Genomic DNA, 26,057 nt, shown 5'->3' on the forward strand with positions numbered 1-26,057 from the left:
ATGTTCTGCATGTCAGCTTCTACCACTACTACTAATGTTCTGCATGTCAGCTGCGTCCACTACTACTAATGTTCTGATAATGTTCTGCATGTCAGCTGCTACCACTATTACTAATGTTCTACATGTCACCTGCTACCACTACTACTAATGTTCATGTCAGCTGCTACCACTACTACTAATGTTCAACATGTCAGCTGCTATCACTACTACTAATGTTCTTCATGTCAGCTGCTACCACTACTACCAATGTTCTGATAATGGTCTGCATGTCATCTGCTACCACTACTACTAATGTTCTGATAATGTTTTGCATGTCAGCTGCTACCACTACTACTAATGTTCTGATAATGTTCTGCATGTCAGCTGCTACCACTACTACTAATGTTCTGATAATGTTCTGCGTGTCAGCTGCTACCACTACTACTAATGTTCAACATTTCAGCTGCTACCACTACTACCAATGTTCTGATAATTGTCTGCATGTCATCTGCTACCACTACTACTAATGTTCTGATAATGTTCTACATGTCACCTGTTACCTCTACTGCTAATGCTCTACATGTCAGCTGCAACCACTACTACTAATGTTCTGATAATGTTCTGCATGTCAGCTGCTACCACTACTACTAATGTTCTGATAATGTTCTGCATGTCAGCTGCTACCACTACTACCTATGTTCTGATAATGTTCTGCGTGTCAGCTGCTACCACTACTACTAATGTTCAACATTCTGCTACCACTATTACTAATATTCTGCATGTCAGCTGCTACCACTACTACTAATGTTCTGATAATGTTCTGCATGTCAGCTTACCACTACTACTAATGTTCTGCATGTCAGCTGCTACCACTACTACTAAATGTTCTGCATGTCAGCTGCTACCACTACTACCAATGTTCTGATAATGTTCTACATGTCAGCTGCTACCACTACTACTAATGTCCTGATAATGTTCTGCATGTCAGCTGCTACCACTACTACTAATATTCTGCATGTCAGCTGCTACCACTACTATTAATGTTCTGATAATGTTCTGATATGTCAGCTGCTACCACTACTACTAATGTTCTGATAATGTTTTGCATGTCAGCTGCTACCACTACTGATAATGTTCTGCATGTCAGCTGCTACCACTACTACTAATGTTCTGATAATGTTCTGCATGTCAGCTGTCAGCTACCACTACTACTAATGTTCTGATAATGTTCTGCATGTCAGCTTCTACCACTACTACTAATGTTCTTCATGTCAGCTGCTATCACTACTACTAATGTTCTGATAATGTTCTGCATCTCAGCTTCTACCACTACTACTAATGTTCTGATAATGTTCTGCATGTCAGCTGCTACCACTACTACTAATGATCTGTTAATGTTCTGATAATGTTCTGCGTGTCAGCTGCTACCACTACTACTAATGTTCTGATAATGTTCTGCATGTCAGCTGCTACCACTACTACTAATGTTCTGATAATGTTCTGCATGTCAGCTGCTACCACTACTACTAATGTTCTGCATGTCAGCTGCTACCACTACTACTAATGTTCTGATAATGTTCTGCATGTCAGCTGCTACCACTACTACTAATGTTCTGATAATATTCTGATAATGTTCTGCATGTCAGCTTCTACCACTACTACTAATGTTCTGATAATGTTCTGCTACCACTACTACTAATGTTCTGATAATGTTCTGATAATGTTCTGCATGTCAGCTGCTACCACTACTACTAATGTTCTGATTTTGTCTGCTTTTCAGCTGCTACCACGACTACTAATGTTCTGATTATGTTTTGCTTTTCAGCTGCTACCACTACTGATAATGTTCTGCATGTCAGCTGCTACCACTACTACTAATGTTCTGATAATGTTCTGCATGTCAGCTGCTACCACTACTACTAATGTTCTGATGTCACCTGCTACCACTACGACTAATGTTCTACATGTCAGCTGCTACCACTACTACTAATGTTCTGATAATGTTCTGCATGTCAGCTGCTACCACTACTACTAATGTTCTACTGTTCTACATGTCTGCTACCACTACTACTAATGCTCTTCATGTCAGCTGCTACCACTACTACTAATGTTCTGCATGTCAGCTGCTACCACTACTACTAATGTTCTGATAATGTTCTGATAATGTTCTGTGTGTCAGCTGCTACCACTACTACTAATGTTCTGATTATGTTTTGCTTTTCAGCTGCTACCACTACTGATAATGTTCTGCATGTCAGCTGCTACCACTACTACTAATGTTCTGATAATGTTCTGCATGTCAGCTTCTACCACTACTACTAATGTTCTGATAATGTTCTGCATGTCAGCTTCTACCACTACTACTAATGTTCTTCATGTCAGCTGCTATCACTACTACTAATGTTCTGATAATGTTCTGCATCTCAGCTTCTACCACTACTACTAATGTTCTGATAATGTTCTGCATGTCAGCTGCTACCACTACTACTAATGATCTGTTAATGTTCTGATAATGTTCTGCGTGTCAGCTGCTACCACTACTACTAATGTTCTGATAATGTTCTGCATGTCAGCTGCTACCACTACTAGTAATGTTCTGATAATGTTCTGCATGTCAGCTACTACCACTACTACTAATGTTCTGCATGTCAGCTGCTACCACTACTACTAATGTTCTGATAATGTTCTGCATGTCAGCTGCTACCACTACTACTAATGTTCTGATAATATTCTGATAATGTTCTGCATGTCAGCTTCTACCACTACTACTAATGTTCTGCATGTCAGCTGCTACCACTACTACTAATGTTCTGATAATGTTCTGATAATGTTCTGCGTGTCAGCTGCTACCACTACTACTAATGTTCTGATTTTGTACTGCTTTTCAGCTGCTACCACGACTACTAATGTTCTGATTATGTTTTGCTTTTCAGCTGCTACCACTACTGATAATGTTCTGCATGTCAGCTGCTACCACTACTACTAATGTTCTGATAATGTTCTGCATGTCAGCTGCTACCACTATTACTAATGTTCTACATGTCACCTGCTACCACTACGACTAATACTCTACATGTCAGCTGCTACCACTACTACGAATGTTCAACATGTCAGCTGCTATCACTACTACTAATGTTCTGCATGTCAGCTGCTACCACTACTACTAATGTTCTTCATGTCAGCTGCTACCACTACTACTAATGTTCTGATAATGTTCTGCATGTCAGCTGCTACCACTACTACTAATGTTCTGATAATGTTTTGCATGTCAGCTGCTACCACTACTACTAATGTTCTGATAATGTTCTGCATGTCAGCTGCTACCACTACTACTAATGTTCTGTTAATGTTCTGCATGTCAGCTGCTACCACTACTACTAATGTTCAACATGTCAGCTGCTACCACTATTACTAATGTTCTACATGTCAGCTGCTACCACTACTACTATGTTCAACATGTCAGCTGCTATCACTACTACTAATGTTCTACATGTCAGCTGCTACCACTACTACTAATGCTCTTCATGTCAGCTGCTACCACTACTATTAATGTTCAACATTTCAGCTGCTACCACTACTACCAATGTTCTGATAATGGTCTGCATGTCATCTGCTACCACTACTACTAATGTTCTGATAATGTTCTACATGTCAGCTGCTACCACTACTACTAATGTTCTGATAATGTTCTGCATGTCAGCTGCTACCACTACTACTAATATTCTGCATGTCAGCTGCTCCCACTACTACCAATGTTCTGATAATGTTCTGCATGTCAGCTGCTACCACTACTACTAATATTCTGCATGTCAGCTGCTCCCACTACTACCAATGTTCTGATAATGTTCTGCATGTCAGCCGCTACCACTACTACCAATGTTCTGATAATGTTCTGCATGTCAGCTTCTACCTCTACTACCAATGTTCTGATAATGTTCTGCATGTCAGCCGCTACCACTACTACCAATGTTCTGAATGTCAGCTTCTACCTCTACTACCAATGTTCTGATAATGTTCTACATGTCAGCTGCTACCACTACTACTAAAGTTCTGCATGTCAGGTGCTACCACTACTACCAATGTTCTGATAATGTTCTACATTTCAGCTGCTACCACTACTACGAATGTCCTGATAATGTTCTGCATGTCAGCTGCTACCACTACTACTGATGTTCTGATAATGTTCTGCATGTCAGCTTCTACGACTAATGTTCTGCATGTCAGCTGCTACCACTACTACTAAAGTTCTGCATGTCAGGTGCTACCAATACTACCAATGTTCTGATAATGTTCTACATTTCAGCTGCTACCACTACTACTAATGTTCTGCATGCTAGTTGCTACCACTACTACTAATGTTCTGCATGTCAGCTGCTACCACTACTACTAATGATCTGTTAATGTTCTGATAATGTTCTGCGTGTCAGCTGCTACCACTACTACTAATGTTCTGATAATGTTCTGCATGTCAGCTGCTACCACTACTACTAATGTTCTGATAATGTTCTGCAATGTCAGCTGCTACCACTACTTCTAATGTTCTGATAATGTTCTGATAATGTTCTGCATGTCAGCTGCTACCACTACTACTAATGTTCTGCATGTCAGCTGCTACTACTACTACTAATGTTCTGATTATGTTCTATAATGTTCTGCTTGTCAGCTGCTACCACTGTTCTGCATGTCAGCTGCTACCACTACTACTAATGTTCTGATAATGTTCTGCATGTCAGCTTCTACCACTACTACTAATGTTCTGCATGTCAGCTGCTACCACTACTACTAATGTTCTGATAATGTTCTGCGTGTCAGCTGCTACCACTACTACTAATGTTCTGATAATGTTCTGCATGTTAGCTGCTACCACTACTACTAATGTTCTGATTATGTTCTGCTTTTCAGCTGCTACCACTACTACTAATGTCCTCATAATGTTCTACATGTCAGCTGCTACCACTTCTACTAATGTTCTGATAATGTTCTGCATGTCAGCTTCTACCACTACTACTAATGTTCTGCATGTCAGCTGCTACCACTACTACTAATGTTCTGCATGTCAGCTGCTACCACTACTACTAATGTTCTGATAATGTTCTGCATGTCAGCTGCTACCACTTCTACTAATGTTCTGATAATGTTCTACCTCTACTACCAATGTTCTGATAATGTTCTACATGTCAGCTGCTACCACTACTACTAAAGTTCTGCATGTCAGGTGCTACCACTACTACCAATGTTCTGATAATGTTCTACATTTCAGCTGCTACCACTACTACTAATGTCCTGATAATGTTCTGCATGTCAGCTGCTACCACTACTACTAATGTTCTGATAATGTTCTGCATGTCAGCTGCTCCACTACTACTAATGTTCTGCATGTCAGCTGCTACCACTACTACTAAAGTTCTGCATGTCAGGTGCTACCAATACTACCAATGTTCTGATAATGTTCTACATTTCAGCTGCTACCACTACTACTAATGTTCTGATAATGTTCTGCATGTTGCTACCACTACTAATGTAATGTTCTGCATGTCAGCTGCTACCACTACTACTAATGATCTGTTAATGTTCTGATAATGTTCTGCGTGTCAGCTGCTACCACTACTACTAATGTTCTGATAATGTTCTGATAATGTTCTGCGTGTCAGCTGCTACCACTACTACCAATGTTCTGATAATGTTCTGATAATGTTCTGCGTGTCAGCTGCTACCACTACTTCTAATGTTCTGATAATGTTCTGATAATGTTCTGCGTGTCAGCTGCTACCACTACTACTAATGTTCTGCATGTCAGCTGCTACTACTACTACTAATGTTCTGATTATGTTCTGATAATGTTCTGCTTGTCAGCTGCTACCACAACTTCTAATGTTCTGCATGTCAGCTGCTACCACTTCTACTAATGTTCTGATAATGTTCTGCATGTCAGCTTCTACCACTACTACTAATGTTCTGCATGTCAGCTGCTACCACTACTACTAATGTTCTGATAATGTTCTGCGTGTCAGCTGCTACCACTACTACTAATGTTCTGATAATGTTCTGCATGTTAGCTGCTACCACTACTACTAATGTTCTGATTATGTTCTGCTTTTCAGCTGCTACCACTACTACTAATGTCCTCATAATGTTCTACATGTCAGCTGCTACCACTTCTACTAATGTTCTGATAATGTTCTGCATGTCAGCTTCTACCACTACTACTAATGTTCTGCATGTCAGCTGCTACCACTACTACTAATGTTCTGCATGTCAGCTGCTACCACTACTACTAATGTTCTGTAAATGTTCTTATAATGTTCTGCATGTCAGCTGCTACCACTTCTACTAATGTTCTGCATGTCAGCTGCTACCACTACTACTAATGTTCTGTAAATGTTCTGCATGTCAGCTGCTACCGCTACTACTAATGTTCTGATAATGTTCTGCATGTCAGCTGCTACCACTACTACTAATGTTCTGTAAATGTTCTGCATGTCAGCTGCTACCACTACTACTAATGTTCTGATAATGTTCTGCATGTCAGCTGCTACCACTACTACTAATGTTCTGATTATGTTCTGCATGTCAGCTGCTACCACTACAACTAATGTTCTGCATGTCAGCTGCTACCACTACTACTAATGTTCTGCATGTCAGCTGCTACCACTACTACTAATGTTCTGATAATGTTCGACATGTCAGCTGCTACCACTACTCCTAATGTTCTGATAATGTTCGACATGTCAGCTGCTACCACTACTACTAATGTTCTGATAATGTTCTGCATGTCAGCTGCTACCACTACTACTAATGTTCCGATAATGTTCTGCATGTCAGCTGCTACCACTACTACGAATGTTCTGCTTTTCAGCTGCTACCACTACTACTAATGTTCTGATGATAATGTTCTGCATGTCAGCTGCTACCACTATTGCTCATGTTCTGATAATGTTCTGCATGTCAGCTGCTACCACTACTACTAATGTTCTGCATGTCAGCTGCTACCACTACTACTAATGTTCTGATAATGTTCGACATGTCAGCTGCTACCACTACTCCTAATGTTCTGATAATGTTCTGCGTGTCAGCTGCTACCACTACTACTAATGTTCTGATAATGTTCTGCATGTCAGCTGCTACCACTACTACTAATGTTCTAAAATCAGTCTCCCCCTGTGACCCTCAGTCCCTCGAGTCTCCATCATTCTCCCTCTGTGATCCTCAACCCTTCTAGTCTCTATCAGTCACCCTCCCTCCCTGGCCCTTCGCCCCCTTTAACGTCCCTCCCTGGCTCTCAGCCCCTCTAGCCCCCTTTAGCTTCCCTTCCTGGCCCTCAGCCCCTCTAGCCCCCTTGATGGCCAGGGAGGGACACTAAGTCTCCATCAGCGTCCCTCCATGGCCCTCAGCCCCTCTAGTATCGTATTCGTCATCAGCCTGCTCTCTGCTTCTCATGTTTCAACCTCCTTCCCTGGTCCGTACCCTCAGCCTAAAACCCTCAGCCATACAGCAGGACCCTCTGCCTAAAATACTCCATCCCTCATCCTAACCCTCAGCCTAAAACTCCCTCCCTGGTCCTAACCTTAAGCCTAAAACCCTCAGCCTAAAGTACTACATCCCTGGTCCCAACCCTCAGCCTATAGATATCCCTCCCTGGTCCTAACCCTCAGCCTATAGAACTCCCTCCCTGGTCCCAACCCAACTCTCCCTGGGTCCTGTGTGGCCTATAGATGTCCTTGCATCCCTGGTCCCAACCCTAACCCTATGTAAAATGGCCCCAGCCCTTGTAAGTCCTTTGGACAAAACTGCTAAATGGGATATATTATTATCCTTATATATACTGTCCCAACCCTCAGCCTATTGAACTCCTCCCTGGTAACCCTCAGCCTATAGAACTCCCTCCCTGGTCCCAATCAGCCTATTGAACTCCCTCCCTGGTCCCAACCCTCAGCCTATAGATATCCCTCCTGGTCCCAACCCTCAGCCTATTGAACTCCCTCCCTGGTCCTAACCCTCAGCCTATTGAACTCCCTCCCTGGTCCCAACCCTCAGCCTAATGAACTCCCTCCCTGGTCCCAACCCTCAGCCTATAGAACTCCCTCCCTGGTCCTAACCCTCAGCCTAATGATATCCCTCCCTGGTCCTAACCCTCAGCCTATAGATATCCCTCCCTGGTCCTAACCCTCAGCCTATAGATATCCCTCCCTGGTCCTAACCCTCAGCCTATAGAACTCCCTCCCTGGTCCCAACCCTCAGCCTATAGATATCCCTCCCTGGTCCCAACCCTCAGCCTATAGAACTCCCTCCCTGGTCCTAACCCTCAGCCTATAGATATCCCTCCCTGGTCCTAACCCTCAGCCTATAGATATCCCTCCCTGGTCCTAACCCTCAGCCTATTGAACTCCCTCCCTGGTCCCAACCCTCAGCCTATAGAACTCCCTCCCTGGTCCCAACCCTCAGCCTATAGAACTCCCTCCCTGGTCCCAACCCTCAGCCTATTGAACTCCCTCCCTGGTCCCAACCCTCAGCCTATAGAACTCCCTCCCTGGTCCCAACCCTCAGCCTATAGAACTCCCTCCCTGGTCCCAACCCTCAGCCTATTGAACTCCCTCCCTGGTCCCAACCCTCAGCCTATAGAACTCCCTCCCTGGTCCTAACCCTCAGCCTATAGATATCCCTCCCTGGTCCTAACCCTCAGCCTATAGATATCCCTCCCTGGTCCTAACCCTCAGCCTATAGATATCCCTCCCTGGTCCTAACCCTCAGCCTATAGAACTCCCTCCCTGGTCCTAACCCTCAGCCTATAGATGTCCCTCCCTGGTCCTAACCCTCAGCCTATTGAAATCCCTCCCTGGTCCTAACCCTCAGCCTATTGAACTCCCTCCCTGGTCCTAACCCTCAGCCTATAGAATTCCCTCCCTGGTCCCAACCCTCAGCCTAAACTCCCTCCCTGGTCCCAACCCTCAGCCTATTGAACCCTCCCTGGTCCCAACCCTCAGCCTATAGATATCCCTCCCTGGTCCTAACCCTCAGCCTATAGATATCCCTCCCTGGTCCTAACCCTCAGCCTATAGATATCCCTCCCTGCCTAACCCTCAGCCTATTGAACTCCCTCCCTGGTCCCAACCCTCAGCCTATAGAACTCCCTCCCTGGTCCCAACCCTCAGCCTATAGATATCCCTCCCTGGTCCTAACCCTCAGCCTATAGATATCCCTCCCTGGTCCCAACCCTCAGCCTATAATTCCCTCCCTGGTCCCAACCCTCCCTCCCCTGGTCCCAACCCTCAGCCTATAGATATCCCTCCCTGGTCCCAACCCTCAGCCTATAGATATCCCTCCCTGGTCCCAACCCTCAGCCTATAGAACTCCCTCCCTGGTCCCAATCCTCAGCCTATAGAACTCCCTCCCTGGTCCCAACCCTCAGCCTATAGATATCCCTCCCTGGTCCCAACCCTCAGCCTATAGATATCCCTCCCTGGTACAAACACTCAGCCTCTAGAACTCCCTCCCTGGTCCCAACCCTCAGCCTATAGAACTCCCTCCCTGGTCCCAACCCTCAGCCTATAGAACTCCCTCCCTGGTCCCAACCCTCAGCCTATAGATATCCCTCCCTGGTCCCAACCCTCAGCCTATAGATATCCCTCCCTGGTCCCAACCCTCAGCCTATAGATATCCCTCCCTCCCTGGTCCCAACCCTCAGCCTATTGAACTCCCTCCCTGGTCCCAACCCTCAGCCTATTGAACTCCCTCCCTGGTCCCAACCCTCAGCCTATAGAACTCCCTCCCTGGTCCCAACCCTCAGCCTATAGAACTCCCTCCCTGGTCCCAACCCTCAGCCTATAGAACTCCCTCCCTGGTCCTAACCCTCAGCCTATAGAACTCCCTCCCTGGTCCTAACCCTCAGCCTATAGATATCCCTCCCTGGTCCTAACCCTCAGCCTATAGAACTCCCTCCCTGGTCCCAACCCTCAGCCTATAGATATCCCTCCCTGGTCCTAACCCTCAGCCTATAGATATCCCTCCCTGGTCCTAACCCTCAGCCTATAGAACTCCCTCCCTGGTCCCAACCCTCAGCCTATAGATATCCCTCCCTGGTCCTAACCCTCAGCCTATAGAACTCCCTCCCTGGTCCTAACCCTCAGCCTATAGAACTCCCTCCCTGGTCCCAACCCTCAGCCTATAGATATCCCTCCCTGGTCCCAACCCTCAGCCTATAGATATCCCTCCCTGGTCCTAACCCTCAGCCTATAGAACTCCCTCCCTGGTCCCAACCCTCAGCCTATAGATATCCCTCCCTGGTCCTAACCCTCAGCCTATAGATATCCCTCCCTGGTCCTAACCCTCAGCCTATAGAACTCCCTCCCTGGTCCCAACCCTCAGCCTATAGAACTCCCTCCCTGGTCCCAACCCTCAGCCTATTGAACTCCCTCCCTGGTCCCAACCCTCAGCCTATTGAACTCCCTCCCTGGTCCCAACCCTCAGCCTATAGAACTCCCTCCCTGGTCCCAACCCTCAGCCTATAGAACTCCCTCCCTGGTCCCAACCCTCAGCCTATTGAACTCCCTCCCTGGTCCCAACCCTCAGCCTATAGATATCCCTCCCTGGTCCTAACCCTCAGCCTATAGATATCCCTCCCTGGTCCTAACCCTCAGCCTATAGATATCCCTCCCTGGTCCTAACCCTCAGCCTATAGATATCCCTCCCTGGTCCTAACCCTCAGCCTATAGAACTCCCTCCCTGGTCCTAACCCTCAGCCTATAGATGTCCCTCCCTGGTCCTAACCCTCAGCCTATTGAAATCCCTCCCTGGTCCTAACCCTCAGCCTATTGAACTCCCTCCCTGGTCCTAACCCTCAGCCTATAGAATTCCCTCCCTGGTCCCAACCCTCAGCCTATAGAACTCCCTCCCTGGTCCCAACCCTCAGCCTATTGAATTCCCTCCCTGGTCCCAACCCTCAGCCTATAGATATCCCTCCCTGGTCCTAACCCTCAGCCTATAGATATCCCTCCCTGGTCCCAACCCTCAGCCTATTGAACTCCCTCCCTGGTCCCAACCCTCAGCCTATAGATATCCCTCCCTGGTCCTAACCCTCAGCCTATAGATATCCCTCCCTGGTCCTAACCCTCAGCCTATTGAACTCCCTCCCTGGTCCTAACCCTCAGCCTATTGAACTCCCTCCCTGGTCCCAACCCTCAGCCTATAGATATCCCTCCCTGGTCCTAACCCTCAGCCTATAGATATCCCTCAGCCTATAGATATCCTCCCTGGTCCCAACCCTCAGCCTATAGATATCCCTCCCTGGTCCCAACCCTCAGCCTATAGATATCCCTCCCTGGTCCCAACCCTCAGCCTATAGATATCCCTCCCTGGTCCCAACCCTCAGCCTATAGATATCCCTCCCTGGTCCCAACCCTCAGCCTATAGATATCCCTCCCTGGTCCCAACCCTCAGCCTATAGATATCCCTCCCTGGTCCCAACCCTCAGCCGATAGATATCCCTCCCTCCCTGGTCCCAACCCTCAGCCTATAGATATCCCTCCCTGGTCCCAACCCTCAGCCTATAGATATCCCTCCCTGGTCCCAACCCTCAGCCTATAGATATCCCTCCCTGGTCCCAACCCTCAGCCTATAGAACTCCCTCCCTGGTCCCAACCCTCAGCCTATAGAACTCCCTCCCTGGTCCCAACCCTCAGCCTATAGAACTCCCTCCCTGGTCCCAACCCTCAGCCTATAGAACTCCCTCCCTGGTCCTAACCCTCAGCCTATAGAACTCCCTCCCTGGTCCCAACCCTCAGCCTATAGAACTCCCTCCCTGGTCCTAACCCTCAGCCTATTGAACTCCCTCCCTGGTCCTAACCCTCAGCCTATTGAACTCCCTCCCTGGTCCCAACCCTCAGCCTATAGAACTCCCTCCCTGGTCCTAACCCTCAGCCTATAGAACTCCCTCCCTGGTCCCAACCCTCAGCCTATAGAACTCCTCCCTGGTCCCAACCCTCAGCCTATAGAACTCCCTCCCTGGTCCCAACCCTCAGCCTATAGAACTCCCTCCCTGGTCCCAACCCTCAGCCTATAGAACTCCCTCCCTGGTCCCAACCCTCAGCCTATAGAACTCCCTCCCTGGTCCCAACCCTCAGCCTATAGAATTCCCTCCCTGGTCCTAACCCTCAGCCTATAGATATCCCTCCCTGGTCCTAACCCTCAGCCTATAGATATCCCTCCCTGGTCCTAACCCTCAGCCTATTGAACTCCCTCCCTGGTCCTAACCCTCAGCCTATTGAACTCCCTCCCTGGTCCCAACCCTCAGCCTATAGAACTCCCTCCCTGGTCCTAACCCTCAGCCTATAGAACTCCCTCCCTGGTCCCAACCCTCAGCCTATAGAACTCCCTCCCTGGTCCTAACCCTCAGCCTATTGAACTCCCTCCCTGGTCCCAACCCTCAGCCTATAGAACTCCCTCCCTGGTCTTAACCCTCAGCCTATAGATATCCCTCCCTGGTCCTAACCCTCAGCCTATAGAACTCCCTCCCTGGTCCTAACCCTCAGCCTATTGAACTCCCTCCCTGGTCCCAACCCTCAGCCTATAGAACTCCCTCCCTGGTCCCAACCCTCAGCCTATTGAACTCCCTCCCTGGTCCTAACCCTCAGCCTATAGATATCCCTCCCTGGTCCTAACCCTCAGCCTATTGAACTCCCTCCCTGGTCCCAACCCTCAGCCTATTGAATTCCCTCCCTGGTCCTAACCCTCAGCCTATAGATATCCCTCCCTGGTCCTAACCCTCAGCCTATAGAACTCCCTCCCTGGTCCTAACCCTCAGCCTATAGATATCCCTCCCTGGTCCTAACCCTCAGCCTATAGATATCCCTCCCTGGTCCTAACCCTCAGCCTATAGATATCCCTCCCTGGTCCCAACCCTCAGCCTATAGAACTCCCTCCCTGGTCCTAACCCTCAGCCTATTGAACTCCCTCCCTGGTCCCAACCCTCAGCCTATTGAACTCCCTCCCTGGTCCCAACCCTCAGCCTATAGAACTCCCTCCCTGGTCCTAACCCTCAGCCTATAGAACTCCCTCCCTGGTCCTAACCCTCAGCCTATAGATATCCCTCCCTGGTCCTAACCCTCAGCCTATAGATATCCCTCCCTGGTCCCAACCCTCAGCCTATAGAACTCCCTCCCTGGTCCTAACCCTCAGCCTATTGAGCTCCCTCCCTGGTCCCAACCCTCAGCCTATTGAACTCCCTCCCTGGTCCTAACCCTCAGCCTATAGATATCCCTCCCTGGTCCTAACCCTCAGCCTATAGAACTCCCTCCCTGGTCCCAACCCTCAGCCTATTGAACTCCCTCCCTGGTCCTAACCCTCAGCCTATAGATATCCCTCCCTGGTCCTAACCCTCAGCCTATAGATATCCCTCCCTGGTCCCAACCCTCAGCCTATAGAACTCCCTCCCTGGTCCCAACCCTCAGCCTATTGAACTCCCTCCCTGGTCCCAACCCTCAGTCTATAGAACTCCCTCCCTGGCCCTCAGCCCCTCTAGTATCGTATTCGTCATCAGCCTGCTCTCTGCTTCTCATGTTTCAACCTCCTTCCCTGGTCCGTACCCTCAGCCTATTGTACTTCCTCACTGGTCCTAACCCTCAGCCTATTGAACTCCCTCCCTGGTCCTAACCCTCAGTCCCACAGCAGGACACTCAGCCTGTGTCTCTAACGGTCACTGTCTCTTTTTTAGGTGGGAGCTGAACGCCATGACCACCAACAGTAACATCAGCAGACCTATCTTCTCCTCTCATGGCTAAACTGACCCAGAACACCAGGGCTGAACTGACCCAGAGCTACCACAGTACCAGAACACCAGGGCTGAACTGACCCAGAGCTAGCTGGCTGTCATAGTACCAGAAGATGATCCACCATCTGAGCTGGCCTTTGACGCTACTAGAACCTGGCAGAGAACCCTACGGTCTGGCCTTAACCAACTGCACTTAGCTCCAGCAGTATCAGGGCTGACTCCACCAGAACCTTAACTCTCTGAAGTCCTGTCTGTAAAACCATGTTTCTGGTTGTCCGAGGTCTGGTTCTCTACCTGCCAGGGCTGTTTGAATCTACTGGACCTGAAGACCTGGAGGCTGTCTGCCTGTCTGTTTTTACAGTAACATTTTGATCTGGTCTGGATTGGAGTTTTCTTCTTCCTTGGTTTGTCTATCTATCTATCGCTCTCTCTCGCTTCTCTTGTTGTCCTCCCTGGACACTATCAGGAGGGGGTGAATGGTGCATTAGTATCTGGGTTTGTGTTGCTCTCTTTCTCAATGTGAATAACCTTGATCGTTTTACCAGTATTACGACAAGCAGAACATATTCTCCACTCAACACTGATTTCTCTTTCTTGAAAGAATTGCAGAAGTGAATGCTGACATTTTGACATTTAGTTTACATGATGACCATGTATTTAAAGGGGCACCCCTCCACCATTGGTTTTGTTTAACAGCTCATCAGGGAAGGGACAGAAGTTCTGAACTCAAAATGTCCTGAGTGGATAACTAACCTCCCTTCTCTCTGTGGAGGTGAAATATGTGTCATCCCATTGTATCAGCTGAGAGAATGCCTCTAGAATGCATCCGTCACAGCCAACCACCGTAGAACCCCATACGGCTGTGCTGCTCACTGCTTACAGCTGACTCTAGAAGGTAGAATAAGCTTAACAAAGTTAAAAGTTCCATTCATCTCCTGGTTAGTCTTTAACTGTCACTCGTGCAACAGGTGAAGATTTTGGACCCACCACATGGAGCCTGCCTGTTGAACAAACCTAGAATACAACATTGGGTGTAGAGGACAGTACTATAGTACTATTCTATATTACTACAGCACGATACTGCTACTAGGATACTATACTACTGGGTACTATTGTAATATACTACTGCTATACTACTAGGGTACTGTAGTATTAGGCTACTACTACTACACTGCTAGGGTACTATAGTACTATACTACTAGGGTGCTATAGTACTATACTACTAGGGTACTATAATACTACTGTGGTATACTGTTACACTACTGGGGTACTATAGTATTATACTACTTGAGTACCCAAGTAGTGCAGTAGTAGTGTAGTACCACAGTATCCTAGTAGTAGTATAGAATGATAGTACCCTAGTAGTACAGGGTACTGTAGTAATATACTACTGTACTACTCGGCTACTGTACTACTAGTATACTATACTACTTCAATACTAGGGTACAATCGTACTATACTAGAAACACCTGTCCTACACCTTCCTGACATTAGCCATCTATTTTAGCCCAGGCAGAAGAACAGCGATTGGATTAACCCATAGGTGCTTCCCTGCTGATCAACATACATACCTTCAGCCCTTCTGATCAACATGCATACCTTCAGCCCCTGCTGATCAACATGCATACCTTCAGCCCCTACTTATCAACATGCATACCTTCACCCCTACTGATCAACATGCATACCTTCAGCCCTACTGATCAACATGTATACCTTCAGCCCTACTGATCAACATGTATACCTTCAGCCCTACTGATCAACATGCATACCTTCAGCCCTACTGATCAACATGCATAACTTCAGCCCCTACTGATCAAAATGCATACCTTCAGCCCCTGCTGATCAACATGCATACCTTCAGCCCTACTGATCAACATGCATACCTTCAGCCCCTACTGATCAACATGCGTACCTTCAGCCCTACTGATCAACATGTGTACCTTCAGCCCCTACTGATCAACATGCATACCTTCAGCCCTACTGATCAACATGCATACCTTCAGCCCTACTGATCAACATGCATACCTTCAGCCCTACTGATCAACATGCATACCTTCAGCCCCAACTGATCAACATGCATACCTTCAGCCCCAACTAATCAACATGCATACCTTCAGCCCCTGCCCAAAGCCAAGGAGGTGGGATATTGTATTATGTTCCTGTTTATTTTTCTGTGCCAAATATAGTTTGGTTTCATGCTAACCCAAATGGCCAATGGATGAGGACTAAAGCCAGAGTAGAAATGTACTGCAGATATACAAAAACAGAGAGTTGAGCTTGGGCAGGTCATCCTCCACCCTACCTGACCACCCTCCACCCTACTTGACCACCCTCCAACCTACCTGACCACCCTCCAACCTACCTGACTACCCTATACCCTACCCGACCACCCTCCACCCTACCTGACCACCCTCCACCCTACTTGACCAGACTCCACCCTACCTGACCACCCTCCACCCTACCTGACCACCCTCCAACCTACCTGACTACCCTATACCCTACCTGACCACCCACCCACTCTACCTGACCACCCTCCACCCAACCTGACCACCCTCCACCCTACCTGACTCCCCTCCACCTTGCCTGACTACCCTATACCCTACCTGGCCATCCTCCACGCTATTTGGCCACCCTATACCCTACCTAACCACCCTACCTGACCACCTTATACAGTACCTGACCACCCTCCACCCTACCTGACCACCCTACCTGACCTCCATCCACCCGACCTGACCACCCTCCCTGACTACCCTCCACCCTACCTGACCACCCTCCACCCTAGCTGACCACCCTACCTGATCACTTTATACCCTATCTGACCACCCTCCACCTTACCCTCCACCCTACCTGACTACCCTCCACCCTACCTGACTACCCTCCACCCTACCTGACCACCCGATACCCTACCTGACCACCCTACACCCTACCTGACCACCCTCCACCCTACCTGACCACCCTCCATCCTACCTGACCACCTTATACCCTACCTGACAACCTTATACCCTACCTGACCACCCTCCACCCTAGCTGACCACCTTATACCCTACCTAACCACCCTACCTGACAACCTTATATCCTACCTGACCACCCTCCACCCTACCTGACTACCCTCCACCCTACCTGACCACCCTCCACCCTACCTGAACACCCTCCACCCTACCTGACTCCCCTCCACCTTGCCCGACTACCCTATACCCTACCTGACCACCCTCCACGCTATTTGACCACCCTATACCCTACCTGACCACCCTACCTGACCACCTTATACCCTACCTGACCACCCTCCACCCTACCTGACCACCTTATACCCTACCTGACCACCTTATACCCTACCTGACCACCCTATACCCTACCTGACTACCCTCCACCCTACCTGACCACCCTACACCCTACCTGACCACCCTCCACGCTACCTGACTCCCCTCCACCTTGCCCGACTACCCTATACCCTACCTGACCACCCTCCACGCTATTTGACCACCCTATACCCTACCTGACCACCCTACCTGACCACCTTATACCCTACCTGACCACCCTCCACCCTACCTGACCACCCTACCTGACCTCCATCCACCCTACTTGACCACCCTCCCAGACTACCCTCCACCCTACCTGACCACCCTACCTGACTACCCTGCACCCTACCTGACCACCCTATACCCTACCTAACCATTCTACCTGATCACTTTATACCCTATCTGACCACCTCCACGCTATTTGACCACCCTATACCCTACCTGACCACCCTACCTGACCACCTTATACCCTACCTGACCACCCTCCACCCTACCTGACCACCCTCCACCCTAGCTGACCACCTTATATCCAACCTAACTACCCTACCTGACCACCTTATATCCTACCTGACCACCCTATACCCTACCTGACCACCCTATACCCTACCTGACTACCCTCCACCCTACCTGACCACCCTCCACCCTACCTGACCACACTCCACCCTACCTGACCACCCTCCACCCTACCTGACCACCCTTCGTCCGACCTGACCACCTTATACCCTACCTGACCACCCTACCTGACCACCGTATACCCTACCTGACAACCTTATACCCTACCTGACCACCCTCCACCCTAGCTGACCATCTTATACCCTACCTAACTATCCTACCTGACCACCCTATACCCTACATGACTACCCTATACCCTACCTGACCACCCTCCAACATACCTGACCACCCTATTTGACCACCCTCCACCCTACCTGACCACCCTCCACCCTACCTGACCACCCTATTTGACCACCCTATACCCTACCTGACTCCCCTCCACCTTGCCTGACTACCCTATACCCTACCTGACCACCCGCCACGCTATTTGACCACCCTATACCCAACCTAACCACCCTACCTGACCACCTTATACCCTACCTGACTACCCTGCACCCTACCTGACCACCCTATACCCTACCTAACCACCCTACCTGATTACATTATACCCTATCTGACCACCCTCCACCTTACCCTCCACCCTACCTGACTGCCCTCCACCCTAACTGACCACCTGATACCCTACCTGACCACCCTACACCCTACCTGACTACCCTCCACCCTACCTGACCACCTTATACCCTACCTGACCACCCTCCACTCTACCTGACCACCCTCCACCCTAGCTGACCACCTTATACCCAACCTAACTACCCTACCTGACCACCTTATATCCTACCTGACCACCCTATACCCTACCTGACCACCCTATACCCTACCTGACTACCCTCCACCCTACCTGACCACACTCCACCCTACCTGACCACCCTCCACCCTACCTGACCACCCTCCACCCTACCTGACCACCCTATACCCTACCTGACCACCCTCCACGCTATTTGACCACCCTATACCCTACCTGACCACCCTACCTGACCACCTTATACCCAACCTGACCTCCCTCCACCCTACCTGACCACCCTCCCTGACCACCCTATACCCTACCTGACTAACCTCCACCCTACCTGACCACCCTCCACCCTAGCTGACCACCCTCCACCCTAGCTGACCACCCTACCTGACTACCCTGCACCCTTCCTGACCACCCTATACCCAACCTAACCACCCTACCTTACCACCTTATATCCTACCTGACCACCCTATACCCTACCTGACCACCCTATACCCTACCTGACTACGCTCCACCCTAGCTGTACACCCTACCTGACTACCCTGCACCCTTCCTGACCACCCTATACCCTACCTAACCACCCTACCTGATCACTTTATACCCTATCTGACCATCCTCCACCTTACCCTCCACCCTACCTGACAACCCTCCACCCTACCTGACCACCTGATACCCTACCTGACCACCCTACCTGACCACCCTCCACCCTACCTGACCACCCTCCATCCTACCTGACCACCTTATACCCTACCTGACCACCCTCCACCTTACCTCACCACCGTATACCCTACCTGACCACCCTCCACCCTAGCTGACCACCTTAAACCCTACCTAACCACCTTATATCCTACCTGACCACTCTCCACCCTACCTGACCACCCTATTTGACCACCCTATACCCTACCTGACTCCCCTCCACCTTGCCTGACTACCCTATACCCTACCTGACCACCCTATTTGACCACCCTCCACCCTACCTGACCACCCTCCACCCTACCTGACCACCCTATTTGACCACCCTCCACCCTACCTGACCACCCTCCACCCTACCTGACCACCCTCCACCCTACCTGACCACCCTATTTGACCACCCTCCACCCTACCTGACCTCCCTCCAACCTACCTGACCACCCTCCCTGACCACCCTATACCCTTCCTGACTGCCCTCCAGCCTACCTGACCACCCTCCACCCTAGCTGACCACCCTACCTGACTACCCTGCACCCTACCTTACCACCCTATACCGTACCTAACCACCGTATACCCTACCTGACAACCTTATACCCTACCTGACCACCTTAGACCCTACCTGACCACCCTACCTGACCACCTTATACCCTACCTGACCACCTTATACCCTACCTGACCACCCTATACCCTACCTGACTACCCTCCACCCTACCTGACCACCCTACACCCTACCTGACCACCCTCCACGCTACCTGACCACCCTCCACCTTGCCTGACTACCCTATACCCTACCTGACCACCCTCCACGCTATTTGACCACCCTATACCCTACCTAACCACCGTACCTGACCACCTTATACCCTACCTGACCACCCTCCACCCTACCTGACCACCCTCCACCCTACCTGACCTCCTTCCACCCTACCTGACCACCCTATACCCTACCTGACTAACCTCCACCCTACCTGACCACCCTCCACCCTACCTGACCACCCTATACCCTACCTGACTCCCCTCCACCCTACCTGACTCCCCTCCACCCTGCCTGACTACCCTATACCCTACCTGACTACCCTCCACCCTCCACCCTACCTGACCATCCTCCACCCTACCTGACCACACTATACCCTTCCTGACTACCCTCCACCCTACCTGACCACCCTCCACGCTACCTGACCACCCTCCACCTTGCCTGACTACCCTATACCCTACCTGACCACCCTCCACGCTATTTGACCACCCTATACCCTACCTAACCACCGTACCTGACCACCTTATACCCTACCTGACCACCCTCCACCCTACCTGACCACCTTATACCCTACCTGACTACCCTATACCCTACCTGACTACCCTCCACCCTACCTGACCACCCTCCACCCTACCTGACCACCCTCCACCCTACCTGACCACCTTATACCCTACCTGACCACCCTCCACCCTACCTGACCACCCTCCACCCTACTTGACCACCCTCCACCCTACCTGACCACCCTATACCCTACCTGACCACCCTCCACCCTACCTGACCACCCTCCACCCTACCTGACCACCCTATACCCTACCTGACTCCCCTCCACCCTGCCTGACTCCCCTCCACCCTGCCTGACTACCCTATACCCTACCTGACTCCCCTCCACCCTACCTGACTCCCCTCCACCCTGCCTGACTACCCTATACCCTACCTGACTACCCTATACCCTACCTGACCACCCCCTCCACCCTCCACCCTACCTGACCACCCTATACCCTACCTGACCACCCTCCACCCTACCTGACCACCCTATACCCTACCTGACCACCCTCCACCCTACCTGACCACCCTCCACCCTACCTGACCACCCTCCACCCTCCACCACCCTCCACCCTCCCTGACCACCCTATACCCTACCTGACTCCCCTCCACCCTGCCTGACTACCCTATACCCTACCTGACTACCCTCCACCCTACCTGACCACCCTCCACCCTACCTGACCACCCTATACCCTACCTGACCACCCTCCACCCTACCTGACCACCCTATACCCTACCTGACTAACCTCCACCCTACCTGACCACCCTCCACCCTACCTGACCACCCTATACCCTACCTGACTCCCCTCCACCCTGCCTGACTACCCTATACCCTACCTGGCTACCCTCCACCCTACCTGACCACCCTCCACCCTACCTGACCACCCTCCACCCTACCTGACCACCCTATACCCTTCCTGACTACCCTCCACCCTACCTGACCACCCTCCACCCTATCTGACCACCCCGCCTGACTACCCTGCACCCTACCTGACCACCTTATACCCTACCTAACCACGCTACCTGATCACCTTATACCCTATCTGACCACCCTCCACCTTACCTGACCACCCTCCACCCTACCTGACCACCTTATACTCTACCTGACCACCCTAAACCCTACCTGACTACCCTCCACCTTACCTGACCACCCTCCACCCTACCTGACCACCTTATACCCTACATGACCACCCTCCACCCTACCTGACCACCCTCCACCCTACCTGACCACCCTCCACCCTACCTGACCACCTTATACCCTACTTATTTTGGTTTCATTTATTTATACCAAAGAAAACAAGTGACAGACAACAATACAGATCAAATCAATAATAAATGTTGTGCAGGTTGGAAGGGCTGATTTAAAAACAACACCTCCAAAAACAATATACAATACAGATGTAGACAAAGGTTTGTTTAAACAGATAACAAAACCTACTAATTATGAATGTATAAATTAATCAGTAATCATTAAACAAATAAATACATATTTTTGTTTTGTTTAAATGTGAGAGTTGGGCTATATGGAAGGGTTTACTGAGTAGTTTGGTTCATCAAGCTGACCTCCAGTCTTAACTTGACGTTATTGAGGGATGATGATGTTTTGGCAATGTGAAGATAAGAATTCCAGAGTACCTCTGTATCTGAAAGAGAATTGATTAAATGAGGTGTGACAGTGGGGAGGGTGAACGTTATATAGATTAATTTTATAATGAACCTGGAAGAATCCATTGAAGGGTTTAGGTCAACTGTCTTTGAGGTATGAGTATATGTAGATGAAAGTGCATAATTGGTGCACATTAATGTTGTAAATAGACAAGATATTGAGTTTCTTAAACAAAGCTGCAGATGGAGCCAGGTAATTAGAGTAGGTGTCTAGTCATGCACATTTCTTTTGTATGATGAGTAATTTGTGTAGGTAGAAGGCATATCTACTGGCCCAGACAATATTACAGTAAATGAGATATGGGTAACTGAAGCTCCAGTATAGAGATATGGGTAACTGAAGCTCCAGTTTAGAGATATGGGTAACTGAAGCTCCAGTATAGAGATATGGGTAACTGAAGCTCCAGTATAGAGATATGGGTAACTGAAGCTCCAGTATAGAGATATGGGTAACTGAAGCTCCAGTATAGAGATATGGGTTAGTTATATGAGTTAGGAAGCCTGACGAACCAAACCACTCATATATCTGATATCAACACATTTCATCACTTTACTGCAGACGGAATGTGATCTTTCCAGGGTAACTTGTCATCTATTAAAACTCCCTGGAATCTAGTGGATGTGACTTGTTCCGTTTCATTCACACCAATTGAGATTCTGGCTCTTTAACAATATTTCTTATTCTTACTATTGAATACAATAACGTAGGATTTTTTTATATTTAAAGATGAATTGTGTATTTGGAACCATTCAGAACATTTGGCAATGCCTGTGTTAGCTTAATTAATTAGTGAATCAAAATGATTGTGTTATAAAATCTAATTGATGTCATCAACAAAGAGAATGAGAAGTACAGTAGAAGACAAAGCAGTAAGGTTATTGATATAGTTTAGTATGTAATGGTAGAAGACACAGCAACAAGGTTATTGATATAGATTAGTATGGTATAAGACCCAGCAGTAAGGTTATTGATTTAGCTTAGTATTGATTGGTAGAAGACAGCAACAAGGATATAGATTAGTATGGAATGGTAGAAGACACAGCAACAATGTTATTGTTATAGATTAGTATGGTAGAAGACTCAGCAGTAGGGTTATTGATATAGATTAGTATGGTAGAAGACACAGCAACAAGGTTATTGTTATAGATTAGTATGGTAGAAGACTCAGCAGTAAGGTTATTGATATAGATTAGTATGGATTGGTAGAAGACAGCAACAAGGATATAGATTAGTATGGAATGGTAGAAGACACAGTAACAAGGTATTGATATAGATTTGTATGTTATGGTAGAAGACTCAGCAGTAAGGTTATTGATATAGATTAGTATGGTAGAAGACACAGCAACAAGGTTATTGATATAGATTAGTATGGTAGAAGACTCAGCAGTAAGGTTATTGATATAGATTAGTGTGGTGGAAGACCCAGCAGTAAGGTTATTGATATAGATTAGTATGGTAGAAGACTCAGCAGGAAGGTTATTGATATAGATTAGTATGGTGGAAGACTCAGCAGTAAGGTTATTGATATAGATTAGTGTGGTAGAAGACTCAGCAGTAAGGTTATTGATATAGATTAGTATGGTAGAAGACTCAGCAGTAAGGTTATATAGATTAGTATGGTAGAAGACTTAAGGTTATTGATATAGATTAGTATGGTAGAAGACTCAGCAGTAAGGTTATTGATATAGATTAGTATGGTAGAAGACCCAGCAGGAAGGTTATTGATATAGATTAGTATGGTAGAAGACCCAGCAGGAAGGTTATTGATATAGATTAGTATGGTAGAAGACCCAGCAGTAAGGTTATTGATATAGAGTTGAAGTCTGAAGTTTACATTACACTTAGGTTGGAGTCATTAAAACTCATTTTTCAACCACTCCACACATTTCTTGTTCACAAACTATAGTTTTGGCAAGTCGGTTAGATCTACTTTGTGCGTGACACCGGTCATTTTTCCAACAATTGATTACAGACAGATTATTTCACCTATAATTCACTGTATCACAATTCCAGTGGGTCAGAAGTTTACATACACTAAGTTGACTGTGCCTTTAAACAGCTTGTAAAATTCCAGAAAATGATGTCATGACTTCAGAAGCTTCTGATGGGCTAATTGACATAATTTGAGTCAATTGGAGGTGTACCTGTGGATATATTACAAGGCCTACCTTCAAACTCAGTGCCTCTTTGCTTGACATTGGAAAATCAACAGAAATCAGACAAGACCTCAGAAAAATATTTGAGACCTTCAAAAGCCTGGTTCATCCTTGGGAGAAATTTCCAAACGCCTGAAGGTACCAAATTCATCTGTACAAGCAATAGTACGCAGGTATAAACACCATGGGACCACGCAGCCGTTATACCTCTCAGGAAGGAGACGTGTTCTTTCTTCTCAGATATGAACATTCTTTGGTGCAAAAAGTGCAAATCAATCCCAAGTCAAATAAGAGTCCTATATCGACATAACTTGAAAGGCCGCTCGGCAAGGAAGAAGCCACTGCTCCAAAACCGCCGTAAAATAGCCAGATTACGGTTTGCAACTGCACATGGGGACAAAGATGGTTCTTTTTGGAGAAATGTCTGATGAAACAAAAATAGAACTGTTTGGCCATAATGACCATCGTTATGTTTGGAGGAAAAAGGGGGAGGCTTGCAAGCCAAAGAACACCATCCCAAATGGGTCTTCCAAATGGACAATGACCCCAAGCATACTTCAGAAGTTGTGGCAAAATGGCTTAAGGACAACAAAGTAATTGGAGTGGCCATCACAAAGCCCTGACCTCAACCCTATAGGAAAGTTTTGGGCAGAACTGAGAAAGCGTGTGTGAGCAAGGAGGCCTACAAACCTGACTCAGTTACACCAGCTCTATCAGGAGGAATGGCCAGAATTCACCCAACTTATTGTGGGAAGCTTGTGGAAGGCTACCCGAAACGTTTGACCCAAATTAAACCATTTAAAGGCAATGCTACTAAATACTAATTGAGTGTATGTAAACTTCTGACCCACTGGGAATGTGATGAAATTAATAAAAATAATCTTCGATTATTCTGACATTTCACATTCTTACACTAAAGTGTTGATCCTAACTGACCTAAGACAGGGAATCTTTCATTGTTGTTGAATGTTTGCGCTCACTCAAACACAAATAAAGATGCATTCTTTGGAGGGGGACTGAGACAGGTGTAATGGCGGACTGAACAAAGATAAAAACGTAATATTCAATACCGGCAAGTTAGACAAAAAAATTAGCACTACACAATCTGGTGGGTGATGACCTTCAATCTGGATAACAACACAAAACAAATCTTAAGACTAGAGACATTTATCGACAAATATTACGAAGACAAGCAACACCTGTTAGAGTTGCGTAAATTCGAATCTGGGCTCAGGATAAATATAACAATGAGTCACCGATTTTATACTATGTATTTTTTATTAGCTAAGTAATAAATGGCAAATGCAACTTTCGTATATACGGGCTCACTGTAATACCACGCAGGGCAGAACAGAGAACTGACAAGACGTATGTAAAACAGTATTCTTTATACTGTGATAGAGAGTTCCGACCTGTCTGTTGGCCTATCACAGTAGAGACTGGGCGTGGTTTAAACTTGTCCAGCCTATTGCAGGCGCTCAGGCGGGTCCCCGCCTCTTGGCGCTTCTGTTGATAGATGTAACTTGCTTGTGAAGAACATCCAGGTTCTCATGCTCCATACCGTTATCTCGCACCTGGCTCCTGTTATCTAACAAAAGACCGCTTGTTCTCGCAACACCCCGCTCTGAATGTGCCCCCCTCCCAACTAATTTGAACAGTTCCTGTCTTCATGCTTCTCTGTATTTTTCCATCATGAGAAAGTCCCATGGCCCTGATACTTTTAACAATGTTTCAAGTCAGCTATGTTGCATAACACATACATACATCCACACAAGCCCACAGCAGATAATATTCAATCATATATATGGTAATGGATATAATGTAAAATACAGGATCCAACACACCCAAACATGACGTAGGGTAAGACAGGGG

General features: G+C 47.8%; 1 protein-coding gene and 1 long non-coding RNA gene across 10 annotated transcripts in view; both read left to right on the plus strand.

Moving 5' to 3' along the window:
- The window catches only part of LOC135523341 (kelch domain-containing protein 3-like), a 154,592-nt gene extending 138,143 nt beyond the window's left edge, over positions 1–16,449 (plus strand). For all 9 annotated transcript variants that reach the window (XM_064949951.1, XM_064949959.1, XM_064949960.1 and 6 more), the window contains one exon: positions 13,685–16,449. In XM_064949951.1, coding sequence (XP_064806023.1) covers positions 13,685–13,751 — 67 coding nt within the window. In that variant the 3' untranslated portion in view covers positions 13,752–16,449. The remainder of the gene's footprint in view (positions 1–13,684) is intronic.
- A 4,450-nt stretch (positions 16,450–20,899) lies between these two features.
- On the plus strand, positions 20,900–25,830 carry LOC135523342 (uncharacterized). Its single transcript, XR_010452819.1, has 2 exons — positions 20,900–23,630; positions 23,663–25,830. It is a non-coding gene; the product is annotated as an uncharacterized LOC135523342 (long non-coding RNA).
- Positions 25,831–26,057: the final 227 nt, after the last annotated feature.

The sequence above is a fragment of the Oncorhynchus masou genome, chromosome 31 (assembly GCF_036934945.1).
Source record: "Oncorhynchus masou masou isolate Uvic2021 chromosome 31, UVic_Omas_1.1, whole genome shotgun sequence".
NCBI lineage: Eukaryota > Metazoa > Chordata > Actinopteri > Salmoniformes > Salmonidae > Oncorhynchus > Oncorhynchus masou.